Raw genomic sequence first — 26,234 nt, 5'->3', positions numbered from 1 at the left:
CTATCCACCTGAAAGACCCAACAAGGCACTCGTGAGACAAAACCACCACTTCCGACCCCCGCCTTGCGGACGTCAAAGCCAATAGCATGACCACTTTCCAAGAGAGAAATCTTTTAAAGAAATCTATTAGGCTTGTCTCCACAGTGGCTAGTAAAATATGGATAAAAGCGACCTAGCTGAAAGTCTGCCATTGGAGCCTTCCTGGATACACCCAAGACACATAACTATTCCCACCACGGTGGTAACGCTTTACTCTTAGTTCACTCCCAGCCTGAAGAATAGAGGAAACTACCTCACCGGGAACACCCGTTCGGCTTAGGATATGGCATTTAAACGCCCCACCGTCAGACGCAGACACAGTAAGTCATGCTACACGCCGTGATCTTGTTGTAACATAACCGTACGTAGAGGAATAGGGCAGTAATCTTCTATGAGTAAACCATGAAAAACTACACAGCCAACCCTCACTGGCTAGACCGGATTCAAAGGAACACCGGAACCTTTGATTCTCTTACTCTTGCCATCATCCGAAAAGTGCAATCGGAGAGGCCACATAGACCGGCTAAACACACCCACAGTGTCGCGAGTATGGCCCCTGATATATCTCCAGAGTCCCTTGATCTGGAACAATCTCCTCGAGGCCTCTCGCTGAGGCGAGATGCCAACATGTCCAAATGCTACACTCCTCAAAAGCTTGTCACATCTGGAAAGACTTCTCGATGATGACTGGATTTCTTTTCCAGCTGTATATCACATCAGCAGCGGAAGTCTATTCCACCGCCATCCACCTCCGGAACGAAGGCTGCTAACATAGCGTTCACCAGACTTCCCACTCAACTGCAAACTGTGCATCTTCTTCCATTTCTGGTTTTCTCCTGGATCTGCCATAGCGGCTCCCTTACGCCCCTGCTGACAAGTCCTCTGGCAGAAGCAACACGGGCAAACCACGAAGAATACGGTCGTCGAAAATAGCTCTTAATTCAAGAAAGCTTATAACAGACAAGCTTCCCAGCTTGACCTTATCCTCTGGAATACGCTTGCAAAGGGCTGCTCCCGGATATCTGTATGCACAGACACCAGGATCTAAACCTGGATCACGAACCTTCATTCACCTAGCATGAGAAAAACGAGCCGACCTCAGAGGAGCGAATTCCTGGCCGATAGAATTATATTCCGGTGCATGCGCTTGTGAGACCTAGCACACTCTTCCAACTGGTACCTTGAATACCACTCTGGTATTAGACCTGCTCACCAAAAAAAAAACTCTTAGTGATAGACATATTGACGAGGTGTCCCTTCAAAGCCGATCCAATTCTGGATCCTCAGACTTCTTTCGACAGAAAAATGCCGGACCTTAAGCGGTCAGTATCTACTCTGAAAGCCACTTTCGACCACTGCATCGTTGGAAACAACCGTCCATCCCTGTACTGAAGAATAAGCAGAGAGAGACAATGGCTTGCCCCTTTATACCGGGACAACCAGAAAACGCTCTGAACCGGACGCAACTCTGTATGGCATCGCGTACTACCGTCCCCCCTATAAGGGAATGGCAAGATCCATTAGAAAAACAGTAAGGGAAAACAACCGTAAGGCAGGCTGTTCCCCTTTGGATTCTATAAACAACACACAGGTCCTAGTCTATTCTTGGTCTAACTGAAAATTAGTAGGCGAGTGCTCACCGAAGTGAGGACCAGCTCGATAGACACCGCGACCAGTGGTGGATGTAGTGGAACAGAAAACAACATCGACTTCTGCTACCCTAACCAGGTAGCAGAACACTTACCTTTTCACCTTCCACTGTCTGCACCGAAACAAAAACAAAAGAACAGTATCGGATCGGTTGAAACTACTGAATCCCACAGGAGGTATCTGCCGAGATTGATTAGGCCACACCAAACAGCCGTCCACCTCCCATCTCCCGTAGACATCCTCCGCATTTTTCCAGTTACACCTCCTGCTGTCAGGTGGCAGCCTGCTGTAATGTCATACGGTAGAATAAACATATGCAAGCCTACCCACTCTGGGTTGGACAATCTTGTCGGATGCACACCCGAAGACCACACTCCCTCAAGTGTATACAGTGTGAATACGGTCAAAGTATAGAAATAAAATTTCACTTAGCTGCGGGTGTATGATCCCTCGCGACCGGGCTCTGCGTCGACCAGCAGTTGACCGTCATGATTATCTCTCCGCGTTGTGAAGAGAAGAATATTTGGACTCCTTGAGAGGATAAAACCAACTCTTCCTTGCCAATCTAGAGCTTAATCAACAGAGCGATCAGCACATGATAATTCAGCATTCATGGATATACATCATGTAACACACAATAAAACACATATATCTTAACCATGCATATATAACTTATATATACATATATATATACATATAGATATAACCTATACGCAAGTGGATTGTCCCGACCTGTCGGGTCTCTAGTGACAGTAATGTGTTGCAAATGTGTATGACCATGCACTGACATGTCCTCGATGTGGATCTAGCAGGAATGGTATGGTCGACAGAAACTTAGTAAACGTCGACAGCAAGGAATAGCAAGTGGCCACAATACTAATAACCACGGAACCCCGAGGGGTCTGAGGGAAGCAGACAAATACAATTTTTTTTTTTTTAAAGTTAGAATTTTTATTGAGGTTGATCAGAAGTCATAACATAACAAAAACAAACTTGTGCAGGGTAAGGATATCGAACAAGAAAACCAACATTTTACATATCAGATCAGAACAATAGAGACATTTCTATGAAATTATAGGCCAACAGGCATTAGTAACATGCACCCTGCAAAACTCTAGTCGCGTATCTGACCAGTCTCGTTTTATTTTACCGATATAGTATAAAATTTATACCAAATCTTGGTGTAATCTTGCGAGGAGTGAAAGTAGGAAAGAAAAAGAAAAGGAAGGAGGAAAGGAAGCTAGAGAGTGTATCATAATAAAAGGGAAATATTGGGGATGTTACAAATAAGGAGATTAGAAAATAGGAACAGTTCTCTGTATTAGTGACTGAGGGGGAGATAACAGAGGTGATGGGGGTATCAGCAGAGTCAGCAGATTTAGCAGTATCAACATCAACATAGTCCGGGCATCAATAAAGATCGAGCGAGGTACCAAGGAGACCAGATGTTGTGGAACTGTGCCACAGTGTTATTCCTCAGGCTTGTAATATATTCCATGTTGGCTATATAGTTAATTTTGGATATCAGCAATGCCTTGGAGGGAGGTTTGTGGTCTTTCCAGCATTTAGCGATCAGAGATTTAGCCGCCATGCAAAGTAGTATGGTAAGCTTGTCTTGGGTTTTAGGTAGTAACGGTATGGGAGCATGCAGTAGGGCAGTTTCAGGGGAAAGGTCTAGATTATGTCCGCATGTCTGAGCAATAAGTGCTCCTACCATTTTCCAAAAAGGGCGAATAGACTGGCACGTCCACCATATGTGGAAAAAGGTGCCCTCCTCTCCACAGAATCTCCAACACAGATTTGATGTCGTGGGGTAAATGGAATGAAGTCTGGAGGGGACTAAGTACCACCTGGTGTAGACTTTATAGCATGTTTCCCTGAGTGCCACACTAATGGAGGCTTTAGCGATGCGCATTCTGATTTCTTCCCATTGATCATCTTCCAATGGATGGGAGAGATCTGATTCCCAGGCTAGTTCATGGGGTTCACGGGCAGGCGGATCTGGGGTCAGAATCGAGTTGTATATTGTTGAGATATTACCCTTTTTGCCAATTGAAAGTATACACATATGTTCAAAGGAAGTGGGTGGTTTCAAAGGGGTAGTTTTAAGCTGAGATTTGAGAAAGCTAAGAATTTGGATGTAATGGTAGTGACACGAGGATGGCAAACCAAGGCGTTCCTGAAAATCCCCAAAGGAGGTCGGTGCTGAGTGGCCTTTAACATGAATAAATCTCGTGACACCCTGAGATTGCCATGGGGCTGCTATTTTTCGCTCGCAGCCTGAGGGAAAGGCAGGGTGTCCCCAGATGGGTGTCAAAGGTGAGGGGTGTGAGGATAAATTATAGGTGCTACGGAGTTTGTCCCACAATCCAAGGGTAAATTTAATCGTGGGGATTGAATAAGCCGAGGCTGGCCTGCAGGACCTGGGTAGCCATAGAAGAGAGTCGAGGGGGACGCCCTGATATATTGAATTCTCAATATCGACCCATTTTCTGTTCCCTTGAGGGGAATGCCAGGACACCATGTGATTAAGGTGGCAGGCATTAAAATAAGCTTGAAGGTTAGGATATCCCAGTCCGCCCGAGGTAGCACTCTTAGTCAACAGTGTTCGTCTTAATCGTGACTTACGATGAGCCCAAATAAATTTGTTGCACAATGATTGCAATGAGGTCAAAGTCATTCGGGGCACCATTATCGGAATGGTCTGAAATAAGTAAAGAATACGGGGAAGGAAATTCATTTTTAGGGCGTTAATCCGTCCAATCCATGAAATGAATAATCTATCCCATTTGTCCAAGTCTTGGGTGAGAGTTTTAATCATAGGAACAAAATTAGTCTGGTATAGGCTGGTGTAGGATTTAGTAATGAATATGCCAAGGTATTTGATAGCCGAGGGTCTCCAAAGAAAAGGGAAGGAGGAGGTTAGAATCAAGTGGGTCTGGGGTGGGATATTAAATGCAAGGGCCTCAGATTTGGTGTGGTTTATTTTATAACCCGAGAGGGAACCGTATAGTAGTAATTCTTTTTGTAGATTAGGAAGAGAGATCAAAGGGTTAGATAAAGTCAGGAGCATGTCGTCCGCAAATAAAGATATTTTGTATGAGCTCTGCCCTACTGTAATCCCCCCTATGTCCGTATTAAGCCTAATACGGGCCGCAAGAGGTTCGATGCATATAGCAAAAAGTAGGGGCGAAAGAGGGCAGCCCTGACGAGTGCCATTCTTCAAACTAAATCGAGGTGAGCTCAATCCATTGGTCAGGACCATAGATGAGGGGTTGGAATAGAGGGCCTCTATTGCAGTGATGAAATGACCCTGGAAGCCAAATGAAGATAAAGTGGAAAACAAAAAGGGCCAGGAAATGCGGTCAAATGCCTTTTCGGCGTCCAGCGCCAAGGCAATCGCTGGTGTTTTCGACGAGTTTATTTGGTGAATCAAATCAATAGTGCGTCTGGTGTTGTCCGAGGCCTGACGGCCAGGGATAAATCCCACTTGATCAGGATCTATTAATGATGGCAAGACAGCGTTCAGACGAGTTGCTAGTATTTTGGCAAAAAGTTTAAGATCAGTATTTATCAAAGATATGGGTCTGTAAATTGTGCAATGCGAGGGGTCTTTTCCGGGCTTCGGGATTACAATAATGCGGGACGTCGTGGAGTCAGTATGGAAGGGCGTGCCCCGTAATATTTTATTAAACAAGGAGGTCATATGAGGGATGAGTTGAGGGGCGAAAGTTTTGTAGTACACCATCGGATAGCCATCCGGACCAGGTGCTTTTGAGGGTTTCTGGGTTTTCAGAGCCGCCTCAATCTCCTCAGCAGAAATATCAGCATTGAGAGTAGAGTTAGTTTCCTCGTCTATATGAGGAAGAGCGCATGAATCTAGGTATTGTTGTGCCTGGTCGGCTTGTGCTAAGGGGTCGGACGGGGGATCAAGATTGTAGAGTGCCCTATAGTAGTCAAAGAAGATATTATTAATTTTTTTGGGGTCGTAGGTAATGTTACCTGAGGGTTGTCTAATAGTATGGATGCATTGGTTAGCTTTTTTGGCTCGTAATTGGTTAGCTAATAAGGTATGTGCCTTGTTACTTTTATCATAAAATGATTGATTGGCCCATCGAAGCGAGCGCTCAATATTCTCTGCCAAGAGGGTTTGTAGTTCATCTCGTGCTTTAGAAAGTTCGGCTAGGGTTTTTTTAGAGCGTGTGCGTTTATGTTCCTGATCCAATGTTGCAATATTATCCGTTAACCGGGCAATTTGGCTTTCTCGGGTTCTCTTACGGCGGGATGCAAATTGGATAATGGATCCCCTGATAACCGCCTTATGGGCTTCCCATATAGTGGCTATATTGCAGTCTCCTTCTACATTAATCGCAAAATAATCCCGAAGCTCTGTTTTAATTAAGTCTTGGAACTTAGGGATCTTTAATAGTGTCTCGTTTAGTCTCCATGTCGGTCTACCGTCAGGGATATCAAAAATATCAAATGTCGCAATTAAAGCTGCGTGGTCAGTCCAGGTGAGTGGGACTATAGAGGAAGAGCGAGCGGTGCGGGAGAGAGGTGCACAACTCAGGAACATATCAATACGAGAGTACACGTCGTGCGGATTAGAATAGAAGGTATAGTCCCTGGTGGTCGGGTTAAGGAATCGCCAGACATCGAACAAACCAGCCTCGGCCATGCCCCTGTGTAATACGGAGGAATTCAGGGTTTGACTACTACGCAAGGGGCCGGACCTGTCCATGCCCGTGAGAGCCATATTGAAGTCGCCACCCACGAGTATTTTACCTCGTCTATATGAGTAAAGGTCGTGGAAAAACTTACGAAAGAATTTGGATTGGGCAGTGTTTGGAGAGTACAGGTTAGCCAAGGTAACCTCCTCGTGTCCAATTTTTCCTCTTACCATCACATAACGGCCTTCATTGTCGTGCTTACTGTCTAGGAATTGAAAAGGAACGGACCCCCTTATTAAGATAGCCACCCCATGTTTTTTTGATGTATGATTGGAATACCAGGCCATAGGAAATTGTTTAGATGTCAGAGAGGGATGGGAATCTGATTTCAAGTGTGTCTCCTGTAAGAAAATCACGTCACCTTTCAATGTCCTGAGAGATCTGTGGAGATGAGAGCGTTTCTGAGGGGTGTTCAGCCCTTTGACATTAATGGACAGGCATTTTAGCGGCATGATTGAAGCTGAGGAGGGGGTAATTCGCTGGAGATCACTAAGGTCCCGGACTCTGCTAACACGAACAAGAGAGACAGAGAAAGAAGGGAAAAAAAAAAGAGAAGAATAACTAAAGAATAAAATAGGAGTGTATGATTTTGTATACGAACAATATTAGTTAAATAAATCAATATTTCTGTGATTACAAGGGTGTTAATACACAGTTGTACTGTAACCGGGGTCTAAGAGAGGAGGGGAATAGAAGAAAGAGGAACAAAAGAGAATAAAGCAGACGTAGTATCCAGTAAACAGGATACTCGGCTGCCAAGGTTGAGCTCTCAAAGAAAAGGAAAATGAGAGAGCTCACTGGCGGGACACAAATGCAATATAACAGACGAGGGTATCACCCCTCTATGCTTGATAATAACTTTAATCCCTAAGAGTCGGGGGAGGAGGTATCAGGATAAAGCACTGACGCCCCCCACCCGAAACCACTAACAAACAGAACGGGTGGACCATTGTGTAGCCCACTAAAACCTGTTTTAGGGGCGAAATATTCCTAAATGTAAAACTCGATAACTTAAGTGATCACATGACAAATAATAACATTTTAGTAACAACAATAAAACCAATGGTATGATCGCTGGACAGGTTGGCGGCCAGAGACAGCTCTCATGGCTTCGGAAAAAAAATAAAAAAATCCAATCCGTTCATTTATCTATTCGGCATTGGTTCCAAGCCGCCAACCAGCACAGCGAGATAACAACTTAGTGCTACATGAGGTTTAAAGGTCCGCCAACAAGAGCCTTCTAAGAAGGAAATTAATGAGCATTTGTGTATGGAGCGGTACCTAAAACAGGGTTTACATATCAGTTGAGCAAGATTGAGAACAAGATTAGTTAGGTTAAACGTTATAAAAACATTAAAATTAAACGAAAGGAGCTTCACGTCTATGAGGTAGCAGCCGGAGTCAGCTGCAATTTTCGAAGCAATTTGTCCCCATCATCAGGAGAGCGAATGGTGTGAATTTTGCCGTCAATCTCCACAATGAGGCGGAAAGGGAATCCCCAGCGATATTTATAACCATTGTCGCGCAGTGTGGAGGTGACAGAGCGTAAATCGCGTCGTTTAGCAATGGTCACTGGTGACAGATCTTGATAAATCTGGAGCCGGGAATCTTCAAATAAAATTGAGGTTGAGTTTCTGCACGCCAGAGTTATGTTATTTTTTATCTTGAAGGACAGAAATCGGAGGATAACATCACGGGGAGGTTCTGAGTCCTTTGGTTTAGGTCTCAGGGCGCGATGGGCTCTCTCTATCAAGATGGCAGAATTTGAAAGTGACGGGACCAGGTGTAGAAACAGGCGTTGGAGGTATGGTTCCAATTCAGAGGCTGTGATAGATTCAGGAACATTGCGGATGCGTAAATTGTTCCGCCTTTCGCGATTTTCGCTGTCCTCAACTTTATCCTTAAGGAGTTCCAGTTCGCTGGATAGGTAACTCATGTCCTCCCCCACCTGTTTGTGGAGATTCTGTTGGTGGTCCACCCGTGACTCTAGCGCGGTTGTGCGGGAGTCCAGTGCCGCAATGTCGGATTTTAATTCCCCGATCGCTGTCTGGAGAGCTGTTGTAAATGAGCTCTTGAGGTCTAGTATCATGTTTTGGAGGGACTGGATGTCCGCCTTGGTTGAGGGTGCATCTGTCTGGTCCATGATGGGGGTGGGCATCGGTGAGGACGGAGACGAAGCTTCTGATGGTTTCTCTCGGCGTGAGAAGTGTTGTGAGATATCTTGTGAAGCTCCTGATTTTTTTGCTCTGGTGTTCGCTCTGCTCATAATATCTGGTGAAAGTAGAACGTCCGTTTAAGGAGTGATAACAAGATTGGTCCACCTGTACGTTACGTGCTTAACAGTTGGTCCGGGTGAGGGGGAAGTCAGGCATCCGTGAAATTACATTATTTATAGGACCAAGGTCTCATTAATTTGTGAAGACGGTGAGAAGGGTCCACGGGAGAGCGTCCTAATGTACCACACACCTTACCGTGGTTGTATAAGATATAGTGCAGGAGATAAAGAAAAAATAAATAAATAAAATAAAATAGCAGCTGCAGGGTATAGATTTTAGCTGGGTTCCTTGTGTTAATAGATTGGCTGAATTTTCACTGCTCCAGCAGGGGCAGCAGAGTGCAGGTAAGATAAAATGTGTATGTCCTGCCACCTCCAAGATGGCCGCCGTCAAGAATGTGTGGAAGGACTTCTTCTGGGCTTTCACAGCGGCGCCCCCAGGGGTTTATATTACTTCTGGGTGCCCCCAGGTCCCTCAGCACTCTTCGTCCGCCCCCCCCGCCCGTTACTGTGTCCGGCGGTCTCCTCACAACGGTGTAGCGCCTGTATTCCTTCAGACGCCACACCCAATATGGCCGCCGCCACCGGAGCTCCGCAATTCAGATCCAGCCCTGCACCCTCCGGAGCTCTCAGACTCTTCACTGCTGCCCTGTCAGGTCTCCCCAGGCAAGGGGCACAGGATGCGATGGTGGGGTAAGTCTGGGGGCAGTATATTAGCGGCCGGGCAGCGGGCGATCACAGGCGGGGGCAGCAATAAATTTAGGCCCCGGCTTCACTTTACAGGGAAGGCCGCAGACAAATACAATTTTGATAACACTCCCCCCAAATATACCTATAAATATACTAATATATATTTAAGTTCCCCAATCAAGTATGGCCTTGCACCGGCGAAGCCGATAATTATTCCCACAGCAGCTTATGAAAAAAACCCTCACACCTGCCGACATATGTCGTCTAACTAATAGTGGATACCACAGGGAAACAGTCAGTTTATTTACCAAAAGAGGCATTATGCGTACAATATCACACATAACTCCCTATATGCCCCCCCCCCTGACGGAGATCTAAGGGAAAATGGCGGCAACTCTATGAGGGCTAAGCTCCGCCCCTTCCCGGCGTGTTTAAGCCCGCTAAAACACAAACATAAGCGGCACCTTTTAACTGTGCTTTGTATACAGGCATTAAGCCCCTGTATATACAAAATATACCAACACAGCCCGGAGCGCCCCCCTTGCATCCCGCACCCACGGAGATCGTTGGTGTGTGGGAGCGAGTGGAGTGCAGCGCGCATGCTGCGATGTCCCGGTGGGGTGAAAACACCCGGTTTCCGGGTATGTTCCCCCGCCCGGGATAGTTCCTTAAATGCTGCCCAGGGCGCTCCCACACCAGCGCCCTGTACCCACGGTGGAGCCGGCGGTGGTGGGGAAAATGGCGCCCCGGGCGCTATAACACGCTGGCGGGAGTACGGGCCATGGAGCTCCGGCACCGCCAGCTGAATAATAACTTTAAAATGCTGCCCAGGGCGCTCCCCCCAGCGCCCTGCACCCGCGCGCCAGAGAAGAAAATGCGCATAGTGCGCTCCAGCATGCTGGCGGGCGTCCGGGACACGGTGCCCTGGCACCGCCAGCTGAATACTGTAAAGTACTGCTCAGGGCGCTCCCCCCCCAGCGCCCTGCACCTGCGAGAGCCGGGGAGGAAAAAGGCGCGTAGTGCGCTCCACATGCTGGCGGGCATCCGGGACACGGAGGCCCGGCACCGCCAGCCTTACAGTTAAACATGATCACAGATAGTAAAAAATAAACACACCAGTGTTCCAACCCCGTATTTTTACTATACATGTCTGCCCAGGGCAGTGCCGTAACTAGGCATTTTAGCGCTGTGTGCAAGAAACGATAGTGGCGCCCCCCCCCCAATGTAAGATAGGGGCGTGGCTTAATGGGGAAGGGGCGTGGCCACAAAATAATAGCAATTCATACTACGGTGCACAGTAGTCTACATTATTCAAATTACGCTGCACAGTAGCGCCCCTTTTATACATTACAATAGACAGCGTCCCCCTTTTTACACATTACAGCAGCCAGTCCCCCTTTTTACACATTGCGGCAGCTAGTCCCCCTTTTTATACATTGCGGCAGCCAGGCCCCCTTTTTACACATTGCGGCATCCAGGCCCCCTTTTTACACATTACGGAAGCCAGTCCACCTTTTTACACATTGCGGCATCCAGGCCCCCTTTTTACACATTACGGCAGCCAGTCCCCCTTTTTACACATTGCGGCAGCCAGTCCCCCTTTTTACACATTGCAGCATCCAGTCCCCCTTTTTACACATTGCGGCATCCAGGCCCCATTTTTACACATTGCGGCATCCAGGACTCCTTTTTACACATTGCGGCAGACGGGACCCCATTTTCCACATTGCGGCAGCCGGGACCCCTTTTTACACATTGCGGCAGCCGGGACCCCATTTTACACATTGCGGCAGACGAGACCCCATTTTACACATTGCGGCAGCCAGTCCCTCTTTTTACACATTGCGGCATCCAGGCCCCCTTTTTACACATTGCGGCATCCAGGCCCCCTTTTTACACATTACGGCAGCCAGTCCACCTTTTTACACATTGCGGCATCCAGGCCCCCTTTTTACACATTACGGCAGCCAGTCCCCATTTTTACACATTGCGGCAGCCAGTCCCCCTTTTTACACATTGCGGCATCCAGTCCCCCTTTTTACACATTGCGGCAGCCAGTCCCCATTTTTACACATTGCGGCATCCAGGACCCCTTTTTACACATTGCGGCAGACGGGACCCCATTTTCCACATTGCGGCAGCCGGGACCCCATTTTACACATTGCAGCAGCCGGGACCCCTTTTTACACATTGCGGCAGCCGGGACCCCATTTTACACATTGCGGCAGACGAGACTCCATTTTACACATTGCGGCAGCCGGGACCCCATTTTACACATTGCGGCAGACGAGACCCCATTTTACACATTGCGGCAGACGAGACCCCATTTTACACATTGCGGCAGACGGTGTCCGAGAGAGAGAGAGAGAGAGAGAGAGAGAGAGGGGGGGGGGGGATATACTTACCTTCTCCCCGCTGACAGGCTCCTCGTGCAGCTCCCTCTCGGTGCAGGCTGTGTGAGGTGAGAAGGAGGAGGAGGGAGGGGGAGCAGCAGCAGCGCTATTTGATTGGTAGTAAGCGCCGCTGCAGCATCCCCCTCTCCTTCTGTATTGGTTGCCTGGCGCTGCTGTGGATGCTGGGGAACCGCATCCCAGCATCCTTAGCAGCGCCGGGCAGCCAATACAGGAGGAGAGGGGGATGCTGCAGCGGCGCTTACTACCAATCAAATAACGCTGCTGCGGCTCCCTGCTCCCCCTCCCTCCTCCTCCTTCTCTCCGCTGCGCTGGTCTCTTCCCCTACACAGCGCGGCGGCGCACACAGAGGCGGCATGTAATGAGTCAATTTGACTCATTACATGCCGCTGGCCGTTGCGCCCTCAGGGCAACTGTGCTGTGTGCCAAGCCCCCTTGGCACACACGTAGTTACGGCCCTGGCCCAGGGCGCTCCCCCCCACCCCCCTGCGTCCTGCACCCATGGGAGCCGGCAGCGGGGAAGTAAAGACGTGCAGTGCAGCTATATGCCGGCGGGGGTATGATCTCTTTCTTTTTTATGCCAGCCTTAGGAAGAAATCAGCAACCTGCTGCCCAGGGCGCTCACCCCCCAGCGCCCTGCACCCTGTGAGTGCATTGGTGTGTGGGAGCATGGAGTGTAGCATGATCTGTTACCTCCGTTACTGAAGTCTTCTGTCGTCCTGAAGTCTTCTGTTCTTCTCATACTCCCCCGACTTCTTTCTTCTGGCTTCTGTGAGGGGGGTGATGGTGCGGCTCCGGGAACGAGCAGCTAGGCGCACCTAGTGATCGAACCCTCTGGAGCTAATGGTGTCCAGTAGCCGAGAAGCAGAAGCCTTGAAACTCACAGAAGTAGGTCCTGCTTCTCTCCCCTCACTCCCACGCTGCAGAGAGCCTGTAGCCAGCAGGTCTCCCTGAAAATAAAAAACCTAACAAAAGTCTTTCCAGAGAAACTCAGTAGAGCTCCACTAGTGTGTGTCCCATCACTCCTGGGCACAAAGTCTAACTGAGGTCTGGAGGAGGGGCATAGAGGGAGGAGCCAGTTCACACCCAGTTTAAGTCTTTATAGTGTGCCCAGGCTCCTGCTGATCCGTCTATACCCCATGGTCCTTTTGAAGTCCCCAGCATCCTCTAGGACGTATGAGAAATAATAATTACATCCACTACGGGTCATATAATTGTTTAATGTATGGCCACATGATAAGGGCACATACAAAAGCTGAATGAGACCACCCATTATTCATCACATTGAGCTTGGCCGTGATGTTACTAATGTGTAGTAGGGATGGCCATCAGTGGGTTATCCATCGATAGTAACCATTGATGTTACCATTGGTTGATAACCTCAATGGTTTAAACCATTCATTGGGGAACTATCAATGGTTTCACCCACAATGATTACCCCTACTTTATTCTTCAGTGAGTTGCAGGCCAATCAGGGTCTGGGGGCTTCATACATGTCAGGGACAGAGTTCTGACATCCTCTAGGAAAAGAAAAAGTATTCGATAGCTCTGTATCATCGATGGTGGGAAACCATCTGGTTCTCCCCCATTGACGGTTAAAGTAGCTACTATTGGTCACAGACCATCTATGATTTCAAATCATCGATGATCGATGGCCATCCCTAATGTGTAGCAAATTAAGAGACTGTGGGCCTGATTCATTAAGGATCATTACCGTGATCCTCAGCGTAGGTTCCCGATGTTTGGGGACTGCACATGCGCAGGACCCGTTCTACACATGAGCAGAATCGGTCATGCCATCTCTTCACTAAAAATATGAATGTCAATCAGGCAGAGGCGTTAACAGGGCGTGACGGGGGTGGACGCTGTTTGGGAAAATGGTGGTGTGTCGCCTTCCTTTTCTGGGAGTGGCGATGTCAAGGACTGCGTCTCGAGATGCAGTTACCTTGGCCCCACAAGCTGCACTGCGACGGCAAGGCTTAGCAAGCTGAAGCTCACTCAGCCTGCTGTCGCAGATGAACATCACCATCAATGGTCACAATGTTCATCTGATAAGCGATCGCATCGCAAATGCAGGGAGGAGGTGGTATGCACCTTCTCCTGCATTACTAAGGACTGCAAATGCAAAGTGCATTTATATTCCTTAATGAATCAGGCCCTGTATGGATGAAGGCCCTCATTGCGACCTGGTCGCATGCAGGTGGATATTTGCACTGCTGCGACCAGGTAGTCGCCACCTACAGGGGGAGGGGGAAATCGCTGTGCAGGGGAGCGATCGGTTGTGCAGAGAACTGCACAAACAAAAGTTGGTACAGTCTCTGCACATCTCAGGACTCACGGTCAGGCCTGGAGGTGACGTCAGGATCCCTTCCTGGAAACGGCCGGGCACACCTGCGTTCCACCGGACGCTCCTTCAAAATGGTGAGTTGATACCCCCAGCCAGCCTCTTCCTGTCAGTCTTCTTGCGTTTGCTGCTGCAAACGCTTTCTTCGTTCTTTTCGTCACCGGGCAGCGACGTGCCTGCGCATTGTGGCCCACACCCAATGCGGCCTGCATGCATGCGCTGTTGAGACCCGATCGCACGGCTGCAAAAAACTGCAGCGTGCGATCGGGTCGGAATGACCCGCAAAGTTTACATCTGTGCGTAATAAAGCCTTTGCTGCTGCAGGACAGGATATCTCAATGGCCAAATACAAATGCGCTGAGTAGTTCTTATTTGTGGGCTGCACCTGCTTCAATGTATATTATAATTAATTACATCACTACAAAAGTATCAAAATAATAAGTTTACTACTCATTTCAGCTAAGCCTCTTTTCAGAAGCCACAGCAGCATTACCGACCCTTACCTAGAATTCTCTATGGGAACCAGGAATGCCCTGTTCCACCAGTGTGTCTAGCCCACGAGTAATTACATAGCACTACCACTATGGCCCTCATTCCGAGTTGATCGCTCACTAGCTACTTTTAGCAGCTGTGCAAACGCATAGTCGCCGCCCACGGGGGAGTGTATTTTGGCTTTACAGGAGTGTGAATGCTTGTGCAGCCGCGCGGCAGCAAACACATTTTGTGCAGAACAAGACCAGCCCTGTAGTTACTTATTCTGGCCCTCATTCTGAGTCGTTCGCTCGGTAGTTTTCATCGCATCGCAGTGAAATTCCGCTTAGTACGCATGCGCAATATTCGCACTGCGACTGCGCCAAGTAATTTTACAATGAAGATAGTATTTTTACTCACGGCTTTTTCTTCGCTCCGGCGATCGTAGTGTGATTGACAGGAAATGGGTGTTTCTGGGCGGAAACACAGCGTTTCATGGGCGTGTGGATAAAAACGCTACCGTTTCCGGAAAAAACGCAGGAGTGGCCGGAGAAACGGGGGAGTGTCTGAGCGAACGCTGGGTGTGTTTGTGACGTCAAACCAGGAACGACAAGCACTGAACTGATCGCAGATGCCGAGTAAGTCTGAAGCTACTCTAAAACTGCTAAGTAGTTTGTAATCGCAATATTGCGAATACATCGTTCGCAATTTTAAGAAGCTAAGATTCACTCCCAGTAGGCGTAGGCTTAGCGTGAGCAACTCTGCTAAAATCGCCTTGCGAGCGATCAACTCGGAATGAGGGCCTCTGTGCGATGATTGCTGCAACGAAGGACCCAGTATTGACGTCAGATACCCGTCCTGAAAATTCCTGGCCACACCTACATTTTTCCAAACACTCCCAGAAAATGGTCAGTTGCCACCCAGAAACTCCCACTTCCTGTCAATCTCCCTGCGTCCACCAGTGGGACTGAAAGCGTCGCTAGAACCTGTGCAAAACCACAATGCTCTTTGTACCTGTACGCCACGCAGGTCCATTGCAGTGCATGCGCAGTTTTGTCATTTTTTTTAAATGATCGCTACGCAGTGAACAACGGAAGCTAGAAATCAACTCAGAATGAGGACCATTGTCTGTAATGCTGCTCTGCAGCCACAAGGCTGCGTATTACACTAATCAAGTCTGGTTTCCTACACGCTACACAACACGTCTGCCTGGCAACAGATGACGCTGGTGGTTTAATGAATATTAATTGGTTTCAGTCTCTCAGCTACAATTCTCAGCATTTAAAATAATAAGGGACTTTCGTTGGCTGGTGCAATGTGACTGACTGATAAACTGAAGGTGCTGCCAAGTTCCGTATTATGCTCCTGGAGCTGATATTGTAACTTTGATTTTTTATTTGCTTGTCAGAACTCTGTAAAAAATAAAAATAAAAGTAAAGCCGTAGGGGTATATTTACCAAAGTTCGGATTTTTAGAAGTGGAGATGTTGCCATAGTAGTAACCAATCAAATTCTACTTATTTATCTAGCACCTTCTAGAAGATAATGGTTAGAATCTGATTGGTTGCTATGGGCAACAATCTCCACTTCTAAAAACCCTCACATTAGTAAATATAGCCCTTATAGTGCAGTGATTTCCACTTAGATTCATGGGAACAAACTAAAAACAAATGTTTTAGCACAATTTTGATGCTCAATAAACTTAAAATGAATGTAGAATAATATCAGTACTAATATAAAATACTCACTACCCAGCAGCGGTTCACAGTTAGGGGGTAATTCCAAGTTGATCGCAGCCCCTGCGGCCACAAGCTAATGGTCTTGTTGAACGTTTCATACGTGATCTTGGAAACCAAGTATAGATTTGTAAAGTACTGTATCCCAAATTCCAATTCAACTATCCTTATATCAATTTCTCAGACAATATCGATCAGTGCCTAACTCCACAACAAATGTCCCTCCTCAGACATTAATGTTTCACAGAAAAGTGATCAGATCCACTCTTCCGGAAGTTAATTTGACTCCTTCATCTAAAGATCGTCAGGTTCGGAAGATGGATTCTGCAAATGAACAAACGGCTAAACATGCAGATTGGAAAAGGAAAGTTATTGTTTCTGACTTACATGAAGGAGAGCTTATTCTGGTGAAACAAAGGGGGTCTTTCCAACCCGATCGCTTGCTGTAGTTTATTGCAGTGCAGCGATCGGGTTGGATCAGCGCATGCTCCGGCGCCACAGTGCGCCGGCACATGCTGGACGGCCGAAGGCCGTTGCTCCCTAATGATCGCCTCTGCCTGATTGACAGGCAGAGGCGGTCGTTGGGCTGGGCGGGAGGGGGCTGGATGGCGGTGTTCAGCCGCCATTTAGGGGGCGCGGTTCGGCCAACACAACACAAGAGGTTCTCCCGGCCAGCCGTAGGAGCTGCGCTGGCCGGGAGTTGCTCCTCAAATGCACTTCTTCATGCGGGTCAGACTAGTCCTGTGCTGAGCGTCCCCCCACATGTCTGAGTGCCTGATCGTAGCTGTACTAAATTTAGCACAGCTATCATCAACTTGGAATCACCCCCAAAGAGTAGTATGCAAGGACATGACTACTTTTCACCCAAGCCCATTGACTATAGTGAAAAGGAATGGAACGGTGATTGTTGCAGGAAATGACAATCAAACAGTGTCAAGGAATGTGTCCCATTTAAAGAAGATATTTCCATCTTTATCTTCTGATTCACCCAGTCATGAGGATGTCATCACAGTACCTTTAGCATCCTCAGCACCAAGTGATCCTATCTTGGATTCTGTTTCTTTGAATGAAGGACCACATATTCGGGCAGAGTCCTGCTAGGCTTATTGAGCAGATATGACTCCTACTTTATACCTCGTAGCTAGTTGTTCTAGAGGTTTTTCCAGTTTAATGTGTATTGGATTAATGTTCATGCTCAGATGCAGTTAATATATTGTTATAGGTTTAAGTTCATAAATGTGCTACTTGGGTAAATGCAAATTAGATTTATGTGTCTGAATATTGTGGTGAGAGGGCTGGTGTCTCACCACAATTGCCCACATTCTGGTGGGATCAGCTCCCTCCAAGGGAGCAGAGAACAAGACCTGCACATTCTGCACTTGCAGTGGAGATTTATAACTCTGGGATTTGTGGAATGCCCAGATCCAGCAGGAACTGATCATTGAGAACAGGAAGAGTAAAAACTCCCGTATACCCACTGCAGGGTGCACGAGTTTTATAGTACCAGGGACCGTGGACATTGGCTATGTCAGGAGAGCATGGCGGACTTTTTATGTTTGTGTGTTTATTTTCAGTTATGTACCTGTGTGACCAGGCCTAAGCGTTCAAGGAGTTTGTGGGTGTGATTATACACATCAAGAAATCTCTGTGTGCAATGATTAGTGTCATGTTTAAAAGCAGAAAGGATCATCACAAATTATATGTGATCTAAGGTGTGGTGATTACCTGCAGAAATAATAACTAATAATGATTTCAAGTGACTGTATATATATATATATAATTTTGTATTCTTTCATTTTAGATGTGACAAAATGGCTGATAGGCGATGGCCTGCATTTGACCTCCATGCATCTAGGCTGGGGTAGATCTACAGACCCTAAATTTAGGGATGAAAGCAATGCTCCATGTGCGATGACAAGACCAGAGGTTATAAATCCTGATAAGTGGGAAATGTCCAGATCAATCACTTGATGGAAAGTAAAGGAATTCCACATGTTTAGATAACTAAGCCACTAAACCATCCAGGGGTGACAAGGTACAGATCCTCACAGACCTCACTCTCTTTGAAAGTGGTTATTACAGTATGCCTTTGGGCTACATCCCCTCCCCCCTGCCTGTTGCCAAGCACCAACAGTATGTAAAACTGGTGTATGTTTAGTGTCCAGCAGGGAAGTGGTTAAAAATCCCAAGGGTGGGGGGCTGCTGCAGCTGAGGGCTATATCTGTCCCTCTCACTGTGACAGAGTAGGCATTTCTTGGGGACTCAATTATATGTTGGAAATGACCAGGGCTATTCTGTGAAACTCGCTCACAACAGAACCACCTAAGTTTGTTTGAGTAAGTGAGTTAGGTTTTCTATATTTTTATTTCTTTTCATTTGTTGAGATCATACCATAAACTGTGTGTTTTTTCAAATATTCTTAAAAATCTTTGTAACATCTTTTTGAAACTAAAACTCTGAAGTATTCTTGAAATTAAACATCTAATTTTTAGTTTTGATTCTGTGATTCTTATGAACCAAGACCTTGTGTGGCCCACGTCTACCTACTTTTCTAAGTATTGCAGTGTGTGTGTGACAGGTAGAAGCAAAGAGTACCTTGCGTTTAGATGCTAAATTCCTCTTGCTGGTGGCAGCTAAGGTGTTTGATTAATCCCGTGTGTCAAAAATGACAACCACGTTGCAGGTGGCAATTCTCAAATTGGCGTATTTGTGCAATTGGCCGGCAGCATCGTAACAATTAGTAATATGTTTGCTACTGGAAAAAGAGAAGTACCAGTAATGCTAGCGATATGTGAGCAATTACAAAATCAGAGTAATCAATTAATGTGATGATTTATATCAAAGTGTTTCTACGGTGCTAAATACTCTGGTCTTTGATTTTATATATATATTTTCACTGTTTGTTTGCAATGTGTCTTATTACTATGGTGATGGGTTTCCGTTGGTTAAATAGCTGAAGGGGCTCATGTCGATGACATCAGGGTGAGCGGTTTTCTTCCACCCTGCTATGTTTATTTACCCTGTACTTGTCCTATGTTGTCTTCAACTGTAAATCACAGTTTTTCTGTTTTATTTATTTATTAAGTTTCTTATATAGCACAGCAAATTCTGTTGCACTTTACAACTGGACACAATGGTAAGACAAAACTGGGTAATAACAAAAAGGCATAGAGGTAGGAGGGCCCTGCTCGCACGCTTACAATCTGTTTTGATTATTAATTTATGTACACTGTAATTGGGCGCTGCGGATCCATTGTGGCACCATATAAATAGAGGATGATAAATATGCCACTTTTATTACATGACGTAGATTTTGCCCTTGTCCAGTGACATAAAGGTGCAAATTCCATCTCTATAGAAGTTTAGGGTGATGCAATAAGTACAGCAAAGAGGCCACGTGTCACTCCGCATAACTATAAATGCCCCCAAAAAGGTCCCTTCACTGCCCATTTATCTCATTTTCAATAATCTCTGTAAAATTATTATTCTTTATTTATTTGGCGCCACAAGGGGCCCATAGTGATAAACAGAGTTGTATCAGGGTAATCCATTCAGGATACCGGCCTTTGGCATCCCGGCAGTTGGAATGCCAATGCTGGAATCCTGACACTGGTGGTCATTCCGAGTTGTTCGCTCGTTGCCGATTTTCGCTATGCTGTGATGTGTTGCTAAATGCGCATGCGCATGGGCTTAGTTATTTAACACAAAACTTAGTAGATTTGCTGGTGTTTGTACAGTGCTTTTCAGTCGCACTGCTGATCGGTGAATGATTGACAGGAAAGGGGCTTTTCTGGGTGGTGACTGAGCGTTTTCCGGGAGTGTGCTAAAAAACTCAGGCGTGTCAGGGAAAAACGCGGGAGTGTCTGGAGAAACGGGGGAGTGGCTGGCCGAACGCAGGGCGTGTTTGTTACGTCAAACCAGGAACTAAACGGACTGAGCTGATCGCAATCTAGGAGTAGGTCTGGAGCTACTCAGAAACTGCAAGAAAATATTTAGTAGCAGATCTGCTAATCTTTCGTTCGCTATTCTGCTAAGTTAAGATACACTCCCAGAGGGCGGCAGCCTAGAGTTTGCAATGCTGCTAAAATCAACAAGCGAGCGAACAACTCGGAATGAGGGCCACTGTTTGGAATGCTGACACCGGCATTCATAACATGGATCCAAATGCCGGTGATGAGATGGTGAATGCCGGAATCCTGTTTGAGCTGTGCCGGGACTCCTGGTTGGTAAGCCGCAGTGGGGGGAAGGTTAGGTTTAGACTGAGGGGGGAGGGATAGGCTGCCGGGAGGGGGGGTTACGGTTAGGCACCCCCTGGGAGGGTTAGGCTGCAGGGGTGGGAGGGTTAAGTTTAGGCTGCGGGAAGGGGGGTTAAGTTTAGTGATAACCGGGGAGGGTTAGCGTTAGGCTTGCGGGGGGGGGGGGGGTAGGGATAGACTGCGGGAAGGGACAATTAGGGGGTAGCTGGGGGAGGAAGGTTAGGTTTAGGCTGAGGAGGGAGTGTTAGGCTGCGGTAAGGGGGGGTTAGGCAACCCCTGGGAAGGTTAGGCTGTAGGTGTGGGAGGGTTAGGTGTAGGCTGCCCCACAGATCTTATATCACCGCTGAAACAGCTTGCCTGGACTTCACCTCGTTTCCACCTCTCAAACTGAGGTCTTTTTCAAGCAGCCCGGAATCTCCTTGAAAAAGACCTCAGTTTGAGAGGTGGAAATGCGTTGGAGCAGGGACATCGATACTTGGTGGTCGAGGTGACAGTGACGAGGTGAAGTCCAGGCAAGCTGTTTCAGCGGTGATATAAGATCTGTGGGGATCCGGAACCCACTACACATATGCTGATATTGAACTGATTTGTCAGTTCTTTGCTTCTGGTAATTCATTCAATCACAGTCATTAAGACTTTCATTTTATTTATGTAGTTGTGTGTGGAGCTTTTATATATAATTCATTTTAACTGATATTAACCTGAAACCAGAATTAAAAACTGTACTTCACTATATGTAACTTTGTTTTACTTTTGGGTGGATACAAGTCCTCATGATTGATATGCACTAAAGGATTATTCGTATGGACCTTTAACCTATCAGTAGCGCCAGATAAGTTTATCCTTCTTTGTATTTTTGGTTTGGTGTTTGGTGAAGGTGACGGGGAACCCTTCAAATAGGATATTACGGTCTGGCTGCACACTGTGTCTAAAGCGCATCCGATTGTGATCACATTTCTGACCATTGATAGGTTCCTTGCACTGTTTATACTGCAGAGCTCATCTCCCGCTGTTTGCACTATCCAAACAACTATGGTGGTCATTCCGAGTTGTTCGCTCGTTATTTTTTTATCACAACGGAGCGATTAGTCGCTAGTACGCATGCGCAATGTCCGCAGTGCGACTGCGCCAAGTAAATTTGCTATGCAGTTAGGTATTTTACTCACGGCATTACAAGGTTTTTTCTTCGTTCTGGTGATCGTAATGTGATTGACAGGAAGTGGGTGTTTCTGGGCGGAAACTGGCCGTTTTATGGGTGTATGTGAAAAAACGCTACAGTTTCTGGGAAAAACGCGGGAGTGGCTGGAAAAACGGGGGAGTGCCTGAGCGAACGCTGGGTGTGTTTGTGACGTCAAACCAGGAACGACACTGACTGAACTGATCGCAATGGCAGAGTAAGTCTGGAGCTACTCAGAAACTGCTAAGAAAGGTCTAATCGCAATATTGCGAATCCGTTGTTTGCAATTTTGAGAAGCTAAGATTCACTCCCAGTAGGCGGCGACTTAGCGTGTGCAAAGCTGCTAAAAGCAGCTTGCGAGCGAACAACTCGGAATGACCTCCTATGTCCGCACTTCCCTGCAAGCGATGGGTTGACAGGTGTTTATAACATGAAAGCTCAGCACAAACGATGCCATTCATTTGTTGCTGGACCAGTGGTGTAGCTATAGACCTCTGAGGCCTGAGGCAAAGTCTTCATAAGGAACAGAAATTTTGTAACAATAACATAAATAGTCCTAACAGAGGTAATCCTGTAACGTACCTTATGAATAGTTCCTTGAGTGATTTGTGTAACCGTCTAGTGGAAAGCAGTCTCTGATGTGTGCAGACGAAAAAACTCCACTGTAATAGGGCAGCTTGTGTGTCTCACTTCCTCCTCTTCCCCTTACTTCTGATACCGTCGTCACCCCAGCTCAGAGCAACACAAAGTGTATGTATCCGAACATATATGGGACACGATTGTACGGACTAATGTGATAAGACGATGATATTAATTACCAGATTGCCCCATGGTGTCCGTTAGTCCTGTTGTGTCCGGTGCTTTGTTCCTTCTTACGAGTGCGTGTAAGTGCGTGGGGTACGAGGAGGGATGGAGGAGACTATGAACCTCATTCAGGATGGATCGCAACTAGAGATCCAGCTGCAACAATTATTAAGATGATGCAGGCTCATGCCGGCAGGAGGCATCAACAAATTCTGCGATGACCGCAATTTCAGCGTGGTCGCAGGGAGGAAGCGGCAGGTAGCATGCTGGGCAGACTTGCCCCGCGAAGGGTGGCCCCAGCATGCGATCAAAAGGATTGCAAATTCTGCTACTTAGCAATCCTTACTGAATAGGGTCCTATGCGTTGATAAAACACAGGGTTAATCTTAAAAAAACTTGCTGGTCAATCCTACTGGTAGTATGCAATCACTGCTAGGGCGCCAATACATTACTAGTTAATTGATTGCAAACAAGCACTGAATGCAATCTGCAAATACAGGTCAATTGTGTCAATAGAACAAAAACAACCAAGTGCCAAAACAAAACAAAGAATCAGGAAAAGACCAAAAACAATCTGGCTTACATTAAGGTGTGTGATCCAACACATTCCATCTCATCGTGGGACATGCCCTTGAAGGAGTCCCAAGACGGAATGAAACGTATTAGTAAACACCCACACATACCTTAATGTAATGCAAATAGTTTTTGGTCTTTGTATGAGGCCTCTTCTTCAATCTGGATTGGCGTAGGGTGTATGGCACTATAACCGTAAGGTGACATTCAGAGATGTTTTCAGTGACACTAGTAGGGTCAGTCCCTCTCCTACTGCTCTTCTCTTCCTTCTCCATCTCTTTTCCCTCAGAGGAGACATTTCCAGTGCACTAGACCCTCCCCAGACAAGAGAACCCAAGCCTGGCCTACATACCCAGCAAAGCCTGGACCTCTGGTGAGCGATCCCTGCCAGTCAGTCCTGCTCACAGATGAGTATCAGTACAAAGTTCTGAAGCATGTCTTTGTCTCCAGACTACAAATTATTCAAGTTATCCTGAGCTTCAAAACAACGAGGATGGAGAAGCCATTAACGTGTTTGCACTTTTGGAACTGCTCATATAGACTGTAATGGCGGTGTTTATGATTTGCAATGGCGATCATCGGGCACTCAATGAGACATTTGTTACCTAGCCCTGCACTAGAACCTCCACACATCTGTAGATCATCATATCACAGCAATAGAATCCGGAACGTCTACACAGTTATGTCAAGTCAAAGTAGGCTAGAGCGTGGCAGTGGTGTGGTGAGTGTCAGGTTCTCCAACACTTCCACTGTCACTGACAAACCGTGCCTAGGAATCCATTTTCCTGTGACCTGTTCCAATGCCACTTGGTGGCGGAGATCTATTTGATCCTAAATGCTTCTTAGATTTCATGTACATTGTTTGAGTTGGGTGTCTTTTTTATAACTAGATTTTTTGTCTTAGAAACAATAGTGAGAGTTTAGGAGATGCTGTGTATTACATAAAGGCGACTTACCCTCCGTTTCTTTGCGAAGAAACAACACAGCCTGTAAGAACCTTTGCAGGTAATTCTGATGCTTGTACTCACTGATACTTTCATCCAGCAACGTGGCAGAAGTGCTTTTGAACCATGGAACTCTGCACTCTACTATTTCATTGACGCTGTCATACCAGTATAGAGTGACGTCATCTATCGCCCTTGTCGTGTAGTATGAGGGGAAATCCGGCGTAGGATCATTGGTGACGGTCATAAAGAAATAATGAGAGTGGCTATCTGCACAAGAGAGAAAATGACACACACAGAACGGTAATGATGATTACGGTGTAGTCTCATACCACATAAAGGGGATATGTATCAAAGCTTGGAGAGAGATAATGTAGCAACTAACCAGAACCTAAATAACATTTTTCAAACACAGCCTGTGACATGGAAGTTAGGAGCTGATTGATTGGTACATTGGGTGAGATGTACTAAGCAGCAACAAGAGTGGAGAAGTGAGCCAGTGGAGAAGATGCACGTGGCAACCAATCAGCTACTATTATACTTTTATAGTATGCAAATTTGTAATGTTATTTCAATGCTGATTGGTTGCCATGGGCAACTTCTCCACTGGCTCACTTCTCCACTCTTTTCACTGCTTAGTACCTCCCCCTCTTTATAGCTCTCCACTTTATCTATCTTCAAGCTTTGGTACATGCTTTGGCCTTTTGCTTAGTAAGATATTACAGAAGCTCTCCCTATCTTGGAGACACGTTTTGGGTTAACAGCAGAGTTACTTATTGCATGTAAGAAGACGCTCTCTTTGTGTTTTTATATGTGGTTAAAGCTGGGTACACATTAGACAATCTTTTGGACGGTTTGTCACTTTGAGCCAAATCGGAATGACAAATCATCCATATCATCCAGTTCGTCGCACATACAGGTCAATCTGATGATATCGTCAACAATTTTCATCAAATTACGCAGTGTGTACGCATTACTGGACGATGAACGATATATCGCATTAGATGTTCACAGTTTATAATTATTGTCTTTTCAAAAGCTTTTTATTTTAATAATGTTTTTTTATTTCTTTTATTATTGTTGAAGAAATGTCCATGGAAAGGAACAGACCTTTGTGGACCTCCCTCCTTGAGCTATAGAGGGAGAAAAAAATGCCTGCAGAAGATTAAGCCCAAGGAGTACTCAGATAAAGTGTTGGAGAATGCTGCCATCCAAGAGTTGGTGGATTTAGGCAAACCGCACTACAGTTGTGTCAACACAGAGTGGGTGTGCAAAGAGATACAGAACTTCACAACAGTCGTTTTGAAGGAGCATAAAAAGTGAAGCCTTCAATGGCTTCAGCAGTGGGGGCAGATGACTGACATATCCCAATGCTCGGGTACTATAACCTGATGATGTTCACCTTAAATCAGGACCCACAGCAGCCTTCCCTCTGCTCGCTGGACCCAAGGATAGGAGAAGAGGACAAAGAGGGTGAAAGCTCAAGCTCTGATCTGGTAAGTAGAAACACAGGGGGTCATTCCGACCCGTTCAAATGCTGCGGTTCATTGCTGCGGTGCAAATGGGTGGGAAATGCGCATGCACGCGCGTTATTGCCCTACGACAGCCATCGCCGGGAAATGACTAAAAGAAAGAAGAAAGTGATCGCTAGTGCGATCGCAAGAAGATTGAAAGCGGGGAGGCGTTTCAGGGCGGATACTCACCGTTTTCTGGGCGTGGAGATCCGAACACAGGCGAGTCCAGGTGTTTGGAGGGCAGATGTCTGACATCACAGCCGGGACCTTCATTGCTGGATCCATTGCACAGGGTAAGTAACTGCAGGGCTGGTCTTCTTCTGCACAGAACTTTTTTAGCATAGCAGGTGTGCACAAGCGATCGCATCCTTTCTATGCTAAAATACACTCCCCCATAGGCGGCGTCTAGTTGATCGCACGAGCAGCAAAATGTTGCTACGTGTGATCAACTCGGAATGACCCCCACAGTGCACACACAATGCTGAATGCCCAACAGTACAGAAGTTCAAATTTTGTCAGTAAAATAAAAAAGTTTTTTTAAAAAAAATATTTGTAAAATATAATTTTTCAAACATCAGAACATCGGTCGGCACCATCAGAACATCGAAAACATTGTGACTT

General features: G+C 46.5%; 1 protein-coding gene across 2 annotated transcripts in view; it reads right to left on the bottom strand.

Annotated features, from left to right (window-relative positions):
* LOC134949558 (major histocompatibility complex class I-related gene protein-like) overlaps positions 1-26,234 on the bottom strand; it is a 99,440-nt gene that overhangs the window by 27,356 nt on the left and 45,850 nt on the right. Inside the window, exon 2 of one of the 2 annotated variants that reach the window (XM_063938215.1) lies at positions 24,184-24,369. In XM_063938215.1, the coding sequence (XP_063794285.1) occupies positions 24,184-24,369 (186 nt within the window). Of the gene's footprint in view, positions 1-24,111; positions 24,370-26,234 lie in introns of both variants that reach the window. The other variant, XM_063938214.1, reaches the window with a different exon arrangement.

This window comes from Pseudophryne corroboree, chromosome 8 (genome assembly GCF_028390025.1).
Source record: "Pseudophryne corroboree isolate aPseCor3 chromosome 8, aPseCor3.hap2, whole genome shotgun sequence".
Taxonomy (NCBI): domain Eukaryota; kingdom Metazoa; phylum Chordata; class Amphibia; order Anura; family Myobatrachidae; genus Pseudophryne; species Pseudophryne corroboree.
Note: the sequence above shows the minus strand (reverse complement) of the source record. Positions and strands in the feature narration are given on the sequence as shown.